This window comes from Dipteris shenzhenensis, chromosome 29 (assembly GCF_047967505.1).
Source record: "Dipteris shenzhenensis isolate YYH24624 ecotype China chromosome 29, Dip_SZ_1.0, whole genome shotgun sequence".
Taxonomy (NCBI): domain Eukaryota; kingdom Viridiplantae; phylum Streptophyta; class Polypodiopsida; order Gleicheniales; family Dipteridaceae; genus Dipteris; species Dipteris shenzhenensis.
In genome coordinates, this window is record NC_141624.1 from 11,371,575 (window position 1) to 11,383,808 (window position 12,234).

Sequence of the window (12,234 nt, forward strand, 5' to 3'; positions counted from 1 at the left end):
ATCATGGGGATGTATTCAGGTATCATAGGTAATTTTGGCCTTCCACTGACGTCAATAGAGCCATCGCTAGGAGGCCACTTCGGACTGCATCCACAGATAGCCGCCAGCATTCTATCTCTGACCTCATACCCAGCAGTAATGATATCATGACTATGTAGCACTTAGCATTTAGCATGGGTGATGATGCCCGTTTTTAGTACCTCCACGCTCTCAGCTTGTTATATCAGGTTTCTCAGTCTCATAGACCCATCGGTCTGCCAAAGACACTAATACTCTCTCTCTCTCTCTCTCTCTCTCTCTCTCTCTTTGTGCATGGTGTGAATGAGGCTTGAGTTTAAGATTGATTCTACTGCTGTGCAAAGTGTGGGGTGATTCCTTTCACCTGGTATCTGTTCACTTATGAAGAGGTTCGAGGAAGATATTTTGGACACTCCATCTAAGGTCGTTTATGGCTTCTGGATTATCTGCCAATGCCATGGCTCATAGTTCTTAAAGGGCTGATCCATATTACCCAAGTGTTGAAGACTACTTGGGGCAAGCATTGCTTGCTGCCTGAAGGAGAGATCTACAATGGGGGAAGCAAACCCTCAAAAGCCACCTGGCCACTTGGACAAGAAAGTTCATTTTCAGTTGCTGTCTTTTGGGCAGAAAGGTTTTAGCTCTAAGGTCCCTTAGAAAGAAATCTAAGATGCAGCAACAGGCATCTTCTGTTCCCTAAATTTGGGGAGGGAAAGATTGACGGACTTAACTACCCATTGTAGGAGATCAAAGTCAAGAGGCTGTTGACATCACGGAGACTATGGAAGGGGACAGATGGTACCTTTGCAAATCCCCATCCAATTGGGACAGGTGCCACAAGAGTGCTCCCAAATTGAACTATCCTGTAATCATGGGAGGAGTAAAATGTACACGCATTTGCAATGCTGATCCAAACGACGAAGATATTGTGATCCCATTGATTCAAATGGTTCCCATCACCCATGATGCATGGGTCATTCTCAAGCATCAATACGAGGCTGATAACTTGACGAGGACACTGAATCCTTGTGTGATTCCCTTGATTCAAATGGCTCCCATTGCTCATGATGCATGGGTCATTCTCAAGCATCAACATGAGGTAGATAACGTGACGAGGATATTGAGGAGGAAGAATAAGGTGGAGTGCTTCTATTGCAACAAAACGGGCATTATGCCAAAGAGTGTAGGAAGAAGGAAGATGTTAAGGTGGAGGCGAGGGCAAGTCACAGGAGGAAATAAAGAGTAGTAACATTGACGAAGTATTCTTATCATTGAGGAGATTCTAGTTATTGTTAAGGTGGTGACAAGACTAGAGGACGGCAAGTATGAGGACGATGGTGCCATCAGCAGGTGTATAACCAAAAAAATGAGGTGGTACAATTCTCTTAGCTTGGTGGATCCGAGATCATTTGTCATTGGGTGACAACTCCAAGTGTCTTGTGCAGACAATTGACAGTGTACCATTCATCACAAGCACAAGGGAGACCGATGTATAATTAGATCCTCTTTTATTCACAAACTCATAAGAATCTCAAGGTAGAGTTTGATCATGAGGGTGTACAATGTACACATCTTAGACAAGTAAAGAAAAGTGGTTGCATGTTCTATTTCAGAGAAGGGTCTCTACAGACTGAGGTAGTGTAGGCCAACAAAATTCCAACTAGTTGTAGCATGAGCGTTTGAGCATCTGCAAAGGATGTGTTGTTTGAGATGCAAAAGAGTGTAATGGTAGAAGGCCAGTTGTCGTTGTTGTCACCTCCCAATCTGTGAACCCCCAAATGAGGAGAGCATGGGGGAAGGGCAACATGAAGATCTCAGTAAGGTCATGTGGATCTCCATGAGGGCAGAGACGAGAAGGAATGCAAGGCTGCGAATGTGGGCAGAAAGTACATGTACAGCAGCGAAATCAGGGCTGCCACATGGGCAGCAATCAGGCTGCCGTGTGGACAACATCTGGAGAAGCACCTGGCTATTTTTGGGACCTACAGACATGGTAGAAGCTGCAGCCTGTTTCAGGGAGCAAACCAAAGCAATCTGATACAGCAAGGGAAGAACCTGTTGGCAGCAAAGATACTGCTCAAGAGTCTTCATCAAGGGCTGCCTTCACAGAAGAAAAGGAAGTCGGAATCAGGGGGAGACTTGTGCCTTACCATTGGCTGCCCTCATAGCATTAAGAAGGTCCAGGATCCACAAGCAAGCACTGCCTTATTATAGGCTGTCCAGCAGGAGCAGCAAGTGTTAGAAACATGGTGTAGTGAGAGGGAGAGAGAGGTTAGGAGTGAAGAAATGGTAGATAAATGTAGAATCCATGAAGGCTTTCATTAATTCATCATCACTAAATGAGACAAGTGAAGTACAAGCCTTATAGGCTACACACTCACACATCACATTAACACTCTTTGGATATGATATCTCCAACACCCCCCTTAGAGCAAAGTGTGTGAGACCCAACACGCAAAGAGTAGACCGATCCCCCCTCCGCCGCAATATTGAAAAGAGCAAGTCCAACTATCCAACGCCTCCCATGTGGTAGTGACTTCTCAGTCAGCTTGCGACCGACAAGGGCAAACCATCACTCGTCACCCCCCCCTTACTCTGAACTGTGTGGTCAATACCATCAAACCAAGTAAAAGACAATACATTCATTTTTGGGGGGACAACCCAGGGCAAAGTACCTCTTATTGACTAGAGGGACAACTCAAGGCTGAGAACCTTTATTGACTCAACACAAAATCATATAGCACATAGGGCCTAGAAAGCCCAAGAATCCCAGTCATAATGCTCCTCAATGAGAGGCCGTGAACCTCTGCTATAGCTGCTTGTATCTCCTCAGAGGGCTCTTCAGGTTCAGCTTGTTCTTCAGCAAGGAGATTGGCATGGTGCTTCTCTTGTTCCTATTCATTCTTCTTGAAGCAATGAGCTTCAATGTGTCCTTTCCTCTTGCAAAAAGTGCAAATAATGTTCTTGTTGGTCTTCCATTTGCTTGTGGAAGCAAATGCTCGATCACCAGGAGAGGTAAGAGGGGCTTCCTTATTGCAACGATCCTTCTCAATGAGTAGTGCCACCTCCTCATCAAACATGGTAGTGGCAAGGCGAATGACTTCTAGAGTTTTCTCAAAGTGGGATATTCCATGCATCCTCTCTTAGGACAACCATCTTATCTTGATCATCAGGTGGGCTTTTCAAACCTGAAGTTGTTGAACAAGAGATTTAAACCTTGCTAGATGATCACTCAACTCATCACTCTCTTCCATTTTCAAATCATAAAACTTGAGCTTCAAAAAGACTTTAGAGTTGGTGATTTCATTACCAAACAATGCCTCAAGGCGATCCCAAATCTCCTTAGCTATTGACTTGAAGTCCATGTGATGGATGAGGGAGCCGGCCAAGCAAAGACCAATGAGGGAAATGGCCTTGGCATTCCGCTGCTTCCAAATCCTTTGGTATTGCTGATTAAGTTGGATGACAATGAAGTCATGATGGCAAAGACCTTGATGAAGGCAAACAACAAGCTGAAATGAAGAACCAACCAAGGAATGGGCTGGTCTCGGGCAGATATAAGTGTCTTGTGGTGCTTTAAATGCCCTAAAATGCAGAACTGAGTGAACCCAAGTTAAATAACAGCAAGTATATACCCTGCAAGGATGAGCCAATAGAAGTGAACTTGTGGGCAAGATGAGTGCTCAAGGTGCTGGAGCAGGTCCAAAATCCTCAAGAAGGTAGCTGGAGGGGCGCCAAATGCAATAATATATCTCAAAATGTGTGAAGCGCTTCAGTAGACCAGCTCCAAGCTATATCGAGATGCTGTAGTAGAGGTTTAGGTGTACCAAAATGTACCAGCAGGTTACCAATCCAAGAATCGGCTATTGTAGATGAGTTAGAGGCTAGGAGCAGCCCCGAAAACGGCTCTATTGAAGGCGGTTCTGCAGCGGCAACCCTAGAATAACTCGAAAATGCAATAGTAGCTCCAAAACAGGTCGAAAACATCCAAAAGACCACAAAAATCTACAACCAATGCCTCACGGGTGGTCATCTCTGCTGCAGCGGCCTGGAAACCCTAAAAAAGACAATGGAAATGCTCTGAATCAGCTCGTGTGCATGTGCCACTTGAAGAAGATGCCGACCAGCAACACGTGTGCAACGCCTCTTCAAAACAGGCCGACCAGCAGGCAAGGATGCCGACTAGAACTTCCTAGAGCTCCAAAGGGCCCCGAATGATTGCGGCTACGAAGGCAGGCTACGGAGAGGTTATATGGGCAGAAATGGACGTGAAAGAGTTGCAAGGAGAGGCGGCTGCAAGAGGGAAGAGGCTGATCAAAATTAGGGTTAGGGCAGAGATGACGTGGCAGGTCGCTATGGCAGGGTTGACCTGCTCTGATACCATGTTAGAAACATGGTGTGAGTGAGAGAGAGAGATAGTCTAGGGAGTGAAGAAATGATACACAAATGTAAAATCTATGAAGGCTTTCATTCATTCATCATCACTAAATGAGGCAAGTGAAGTACAAGCCTTAAAGGCTACCCACTCACACACTTGCATGAAGTGCATATGGGATAGGTCCCATAGTGACACGTGGCACTCACATGACACACAATCACTAGTACTAGATCTCCTAGTACTACACACCATCACATCACATTTACACACTCTTTGGCTATGATATCTCCAACAGCAAGGAGGTGTGATTGCGAGGCTCGCGTCAAGCCCCACATAAGCTTTAAGAGAGCAACGCAGGCCAAGTGTTTTGGAGTGCCACGAGGAGGTAGGGGAACAAGTTCTGAGTGTGCAAAGGTCCACGTCTAGTTAGCACTTTGCTGATAGACGGTGGCACACTGATCACATCTTTTGTATATGATTTGGTCCACATTGGACAAATATATATTGCTTTTTCTAAGTCCCTCTTCTGCATTGTCCATTTACCAGTCTACACATCTACATAGTACACATTACGAAAGTGAAGTTGGATTTAAATTACCATTGTGTGATTCCTGAGGGCATACGAATCTTTGGTTAGCTTCTGTTGCGGGGATGGTTGACCTTAGTGGCAAGTGACCTATCCCACTCTATCTTTTCTAACAGCCTCTATGCTATCCACATTGTGCTTCTTGCATGATGGGCATTGCATGATGGGCAAGCAAGCAAGGCAATTTTTTCCAAGGAAGAGAACTTAAGGGTAGATGCTGACATCCAATTGATGCACTCATCTAATAAGATGAATGATAGGCTTGCTCAATGGTACATGTTGACTCTAGAAGAGGCTAGTATATTGGAAGGTAAGCATTCATTGCAAGATGAGAAGACCAAACCAACTTGATAGACTTTACCATGATAGATAATGAGCAGCCAAAGTTGTTAGTTGAAGGAAGGGGCCCGAAAGGGGGAAATTATGATAGACTTGCAAGGAGGGTCATAGGTTCCAAATGGGTCTTCAAAGTGAAGTATAATTGCAGTGGTTCAATAATGCTTGACTTGTAGCTAAAGGTTTTACTGGAGTATGAGATGATTGACCTTCATTTGTTGCAGACCAATTGTAACCCCCATGGTCGTGAACCAAAGCTTTTCAGCACATCAGAGATAGAAACTCTCACCTCTGTGAGCCTACACGCCCTCTTTGAACAGCCAGCAAAAATGGTAAGATCGTACATATGACAAATCTAAAAAGATCGGACACACTACTAAGATCGGTCAAGGACACAAACCGTGAAAAAATGTCATTGACAGCTATCTGTGGAACTGCAACATGTATTTGAAAAAAAAATATCCTTTGTCCTACAGATCCTGTTGGGTCTCCAACGGACAGTAATAATATCATATCATATCATCTCTCTTGCTTCTTACCCATGCTCTCCTTTTGTCCCATTCCGTCTACAACATAGATAGCCCCCTATAATAGCTATGTACAATGCCTGACTGCTAGGTTGGCGTTGTTGCTGCTCCAGCTGGCTCAGCTGGTTTCTGAGCTGTGGGGTGGAGGCATCTCGTTGCTAAGTGAAAGCTGCCTTCTTTTCTGCCCCTAAACCTACCACATGGCCAACCCCCAAGTTGGTTGATGGTTGGTAGACTGGTCAGTTGACCAGTGCAGTTACTGGCTGCCTGACCAGTCAGTTGACTGGCCAACTGAGCCCTCCCTTAATTTTTTTAAATATGTTCCAGCTCCTCTTAACGGGGGCACTACCTCTTCTTCCCTGATGTCCCATTACTATTGGCTCACGTGTGGGCATCTCCTAGATCCATGAACTAGGGGCACGAGAGAGAAAATGTCCACTGTGTTCTGGAGGGATGCATGTGACATGTACAAATTGCACGTTTGCATTTGGAATCATGATGTAGTTATAATAATGCATATTTGTAAAGCTTGTGAGACACTCCCATAGTTACGTTCCTCATCAAAACACGTCCTGCAGGTCTTCAAAAACATCTACTCATGCATATTTGATGACCAACACCCTGGATCCCTCTGCTTCACTATGATTGTAATTCAAAATGGTTATCAAAATCGTCCTTGCAATGCACTCTGGATTGTTTCCAGTCCTCTGCCTTGCACTTCTGAAATAATTGGGAAAAAAGGACTCAAGCTTGCGGAGGTCTTGGGTTATAACTCGTGGTTGCAGGACTTAGCTATCTATCAAGGGCATGAGCCCTTAGGTTTTGAGCTACAGATGGTGTTGCTATTGTATGTGAAGGGCATGGTTTAACGTTGCAAGCACATTCATTATCGTCTTCATGGGTATTACGTTGCATTGGAAATCATATCAACTAGCACAAATAATTTGGCTTTCTTTTTAACATGCTAGTTCATTGACGTGGGTGGCCAAAGTTGTCACATATATCCCTAGAGGTCAGATGGTGCAATACCTTGGCTGCCGGTTGGCCGCCCTGGTTTTTTATAGTGTTCATCAGGAGCTCTTATATTGAAACATTGCCAAGCTGCCCCTTATAGAAAAAGATTTAGTAGAGAACTGAGTGTTACTTTCCATGGCTTGGTATGTTGAATCGTGTTAATGCTTCCATAGGGGATGTATCATGTATTGGTCAATGGAGGAGAATAGTCTGGAACTCTATATGGGCATGACTAGATAGGACCCACCTGAGCCAAGGTGGCACCATGATCCAAGTAGAGAAAACCCTAGAGATTGTAAGTACACCAGTTGATCGAATTGGGATGAGGCCAGCATGCTTGAGGCCAGCATGCTTGTTCAGCATATGGAGTAGAAACTCTACTCAAGACCCTAGACTAGAGAGACCAATGTCTTTCTCACATGTGAGGAGCTAGCAAATAGATTCTTGAGATTGTTGCTGTCATCTTAATCACTTCTGCAAGATTGAAGCTGTAGTCTTCCCAACTGGCCTTCCCTTGATGTTTAGGAGAGCTAAATGCAGCTGACACTTGCTCTTCTGCATTTCCTCTTAATGGAGGTTAAAGCTGGAGCTCCCGCTCTGAGCATCTATAAGGCATCAAAAGCCTCTGGACGAGCTTCCATGACAGTGTGTTCAATGATTCTGGACCCTAGCCGTATTCGACACTTAAAGTGTTCTCTGGCTTTGGGAGGACATACATCATGGGGAGGCGCAGTTGCATCGTGGGGAATGGCAGTGGCCTGTCCAGCCAGTCACCATGGCCTTGTTTGTTTCTTTGAGTACACTACTTACACTGGCATATGCTTGCAGCTTGCCTCGTCAGATAGACACCCTCCCAAGAGACACAAGCTGCAAGAGTTGGTCTCTCATCAGTTCCTTTCCACCTTCTATACCAGCTAGCTATCTACCCTAGTGTATCTCATACGAAGAGAAGGCATTTTTCACTGTTTCTGCACTAATGGCTTTCAGGGGACCATCCAGAATTGCCTCTGGAGCTGCCATGCACTCAAGGGTCGACTCAAAGGATCCAGTCTGAAATCATTAAATTAATTGTGACACCCCATCAGAGCCCGTTGTCTCCCTCTCCCTGAGGCTGACATTTGGGGGACCATTGCCAGTGATCCTCCTAGTATATTTGGGTTGCTTGCTATAGTCTTGTGATAGTGGCCAGCAGGCAGGGAGTAGCGACCTGCGGCCAGGGTCTGGCGATCTTGCGCTCTATTTGGGAGTAATCTCAGGAGGGACATCCAAATAGTATGGTGGATATAGGTATGAGTTGCTTGTATGGTTCACCTTTTTTGGTGGATATAGGAGTAATCTCATTTGCTATTGTATGGTGGATATAGGTATGAGTTGCTTGTATGGTTCACCTTTTTTGGTTCCTTGCAGCTGCTTACAGTTTCTTATAGGGTGTGAGTTAAGAACCATGTGAAGAGGCCCATGAAGGGATAATTAAAAGTTGCTATTTTTGCACCCAATAAAAGAAGAAAAGAAGGGTTTTGAGAGGGTGCGGATCAGATTCATCCAGTACAATATCTGCCTACCACTCCAAGTGTGCATAGTCTAGGGCTGAGGGATGGGGGATACATGTATTAGACCCTTAGTCTGGGGAGCCAGTAGTGTTTGCAAGCAGCACTCTCAACCACAGATGTACATTGATACTATTTCTCTTTGCCATAGGTTATTGCCTTTGTAAGCTTGGGCATCTCTCTCTCTCTCTCTTCTTATGAGATGGTACTTGGGATTGCAGAAGTTGCAGGGATGAGCAGGCTAGTCTTGGTGAACTTCCCTTTATGTACATTTGGTGTTCCAAGTTAATAGGCTAACAATACTGTTGGCCTTCTGCCCTTCAGGTCCTGAGTGCCGAGAGAAACTCCGTACGAAGACCTTTGTATAAATGGATGCTCAAGTATGTGTGGGTGTGGATTTGTATGTGTGAGAGCATATGTTTATACAATCATCTACACCCACTGTTGGGCTCTGATGACGTCAGTGGGGGTGTCATAGTAGCTAGTCCCTGCTATGCATGATGAGTTTATGGTTTTCAACCTTATGAGTGAATATCATGAGATCAAAACTGCCCTATGTGTTGTGCTTTTAAAGGATGAGTTTGGGCATGTTCCTGGATTCATCTAGAGATATATAACAATACATCTGGATCAAGTTGCCTAAAAAAACTGTTCATAGATAAATAATACCAGTTCAAGTTGTGTATCCCCTGCCCACCCCCAAAAATAACAAATGAACAAATCATTTTCCATTGTCGGAAATTGGGAACATAATTTTTTTTTTGGGGCAGTGCAGACTGAGGGATCATAAAGAAGGCATATAACTAGTTCAAGATTTTGCCACACTTATGTGGATAAGTTTTGCAGGGGATTGTTGAGGATTGGATGGTCACAGAGTCCCATAGTTCAGAGGAAGTGGCTGCAGATTTCTCCATGGAAAATCCCTATGCATAAACCTAGTCATGATTAAACTGTCACGAAGTGTAAATGCACTATACAAGAAATTCTAAATTGATAACCTGTATAAAACAACAGTCGTTTTGTCCCCATTCTGAGCAATACCCCGTCTCTCAGGTTAACTTGGGCCATCACCCACCCCTTCAAAGCCTCACCCTCAGGCTCCCCAACCTGCGGATGGTGTATAGGCCTTTCAGGCCATCATCAACCCCCTTCAAGCCCCCACCTTCATGCTCCCCAACCTCCAGACGGTGTATAGGCCATTCAAAATATATAATATCAATTTCATTCTTTTTTGGGTGTTTAATCAGCTTGGTCATTTGATTGATGCGATACCAACAAGAAGAGTGCAACTATTTCAAAATTGGCTTCCCCATATTGTTATTGAGGGAAGGTGTTGAAGAATGGGAAATTACTAAATAGCTAGAAAGCCAGACCCTTGAAAGGACAATTAATTACTGAGGTAATGTGTCTAGGATGTCAATATCTGTTTAATATCTGTAAGCAATGGTAGTGGGAGCTGAATGAAAGTGATTTGGGAAGCTATCTAGAACCAGCCTTCATAGATGTAAAGCATTGTGTGCTATTTGGATGATGCAATAAAGTCGTGGGTGTAGTGCTCATCATCTTTTCTGTATCGCTCAATTCTTTTTATCTTTCCAATACTAGAATGTTTTTTCTTTTTATCTCTATCAAAATGTTGTCTTCGACATTATTTAAATCTTTTTGGTCATTCTTTTTTTTCAATCTCCTAATTGTAATCAATATAACATTTTTGCAATTGTAGTTTTTGTCGTAGAGTAGTTTTGTTCTCATTCTTTGCTGCTTATTCTAGTTAATGTTGCCTTCTATTGGCATTTAAATTTGTACTCAAGAAGTATTATTACGACCCGAAGAACACCCCCAGTACATGATCTCATTTTCTCTCCAGACATCCTTTTAAGATGAACATCTCAATAAGGAATAGAAACTAAAGGAATAAAGAGGACAAACTGAAGGAAGAACCATTGGCAGCCAAGGCCTAAAATCCAATGGTTTTCTTCACTCATTAGAGCCACCATGCATGTGGATGCAAAAGAAAATAAGAAAGGATGTTTTATCCATTGGTATTCTAATTTTGACATAAGCAAGGGTGTTTATCAATTGGTATTCTAGATTTTGACATAAAGAAATTTTGTATCCATGTGGATACAAAACATAATAAGCACGGATGCTTTATCGATTGGTATTCTAAATTTTGACATAAGGAAGGAACAAAATGAATGTAAGATGGAAGAGCGACTAGGAAAAAAGGACTAATGAACACAATGGGTGATTTGCATTGGTCTTCTGTAAATTGCCATCTTCACATTTTGAGTCCAATGTGTATGTATGTGTGTGTTGCAATCCTTTGATTTTTAACTAAGCGTTCATTTTGTATCTTGTTCTTATTGACTTAACAATTTATTTCCTCTCCCTCTTCCACTATGCATGCACCCTCAATAGCATACGAGTACCATCGTGTCTATAGTGCTTACCTTTCCCAAGCCATAGTGCTTTAGCCTTTATCTTCAATCTAACCATAAACTTGCTTGTTTGGTTCCCAACCTTATTTTTTGTGTCATTAGTCCTTACACGAAATTTCGGTTTGTGTACATTAAGTTTAAAATTGTAGAAGAGTCAAAAGTTGTAGTTTATAAAGCTCTTAAATTGACTTTGTATAGGAAGTTTAGTTTGAGGGGAAGTAGGTGAAGATCCCATTTCACTATAGGCTACAACGGTCTTATTTTCATGAAAAGCCAAAACAAGAAAGTCCAAGGACTATTGTGTGAACCTTGTTGCATGACCAAACAATGCAACAATCATTTTCCATAATCGAAATCATGGACCATTGATGTCTAGTTTCTATTGGAACTCCTCTTTTGCATACTTCTAATCTACACTATGCACTTGTTGTGGCACCCCCTCGTCTCTCCAAGTTTCTTTCTTTAAAGGTCACCAATCTTGTTAGACTTCTTAAACAAATTGCATTTTCTTCCAATATAGGTGATATAAAGTCACGACCTTGTCCTTTTCTTCCAATCTTGGCGTTATGTTTTTGTATTTCAGTGTTTTTTTGGGAGAATTTTGCTCAGGGCTATCATTTTTCTTTCTCCGGTTGCCATTTACTAGCCTTACTCAAATGTCTTATTTGGTCTCCTTTCTTCATAGCAATAGGTCACCATTTTCTTCCAATGTAGGTGATATATTACTCTGGAAGTTGTTTTTGTCACGACCTTGTCCTTTTCTTCCAATCTTGGCGCTATGTTTTTGTATTTCAATGTTCTTTTGGGAGAATTTTGCTCAGGGCCATCATTTTTCATTCTCCGGCTGCCATTTACTAGCCTTACTCAAATGTCTTATTTGGTCTCCTTTCTTCATAGCAATAGGTCACCATGATGAGCACTCCCTTGCCATTTTTTGGCCTTTGTGTTGCTCAAATTTAACCCTGTTTTTGCTGCTTGTCGTTCTGGAGCAGATTTTTGCTACTTGTTTTGGAGCACATTTTCAAGAATAGGCTGTTGCCTTGTTATTTCTCGCCATTTAGCTAAATATTGATTGGCTAGGCCATTTTTCTTACTTCCGGCCTTTACCAAGCAGACAGGCCTCATCTTCTAGCCACTCGACATTGCCACTAGCTTCACATTGCACTTTTTGTGCAATACACTTGTTTGCAATCAGGTGTTTACGATCAAATGCATTAAGAATGGTAGGTAATGATGCTTTTCGGGTGCGTAAAAGGACATGCTTGAAGATGCTTACTTCACATTGCAAATGTGAGCAAGGACGCAACCATGCAAACAGAGTGATGTGTCATTCCAACATATATCTCGCAGATTATTTGATGGCGTCATAAACTTGTGACGTTGACAC

The 12,234-nt window shown here is 43.0% G+C and overlaps 1 protein-coding gene across 3 annotated transcripts in view; it reads left to right on the top strand.

Moving 5' to 3' along the window:
- LOC147882435 (DHBP synthase RibB-like alpha/beta domain-containing protein) overlaps positions 1-9,857 on the top strand; it is a 68,632-nt gene extending 58,775 nt beyond the window's left edge. Inside the window, exon 9 of one of the 3 annotated variants that reach the window (XM_087400692.1) lies at positions 9,253-9,857. In XM_087400692.1, coding sequence (XP_087256818.1) covers positions 9,253-9,339 — 87 coding nt within the window. In that variant the 3' untranslated portion in view covers positions 9,340-9,857. Of the gene's footprint in view, positions 1-9,176 lie in introns of all 3 variants that reach the window. The other 2 variants (XM_087400694.1, XM_087400693.1) reach the window with 2 other exon arrangements.
- The last annotated feature ends 2,377 nt before the right edge of the window (positions 9,858-12,234 follow it).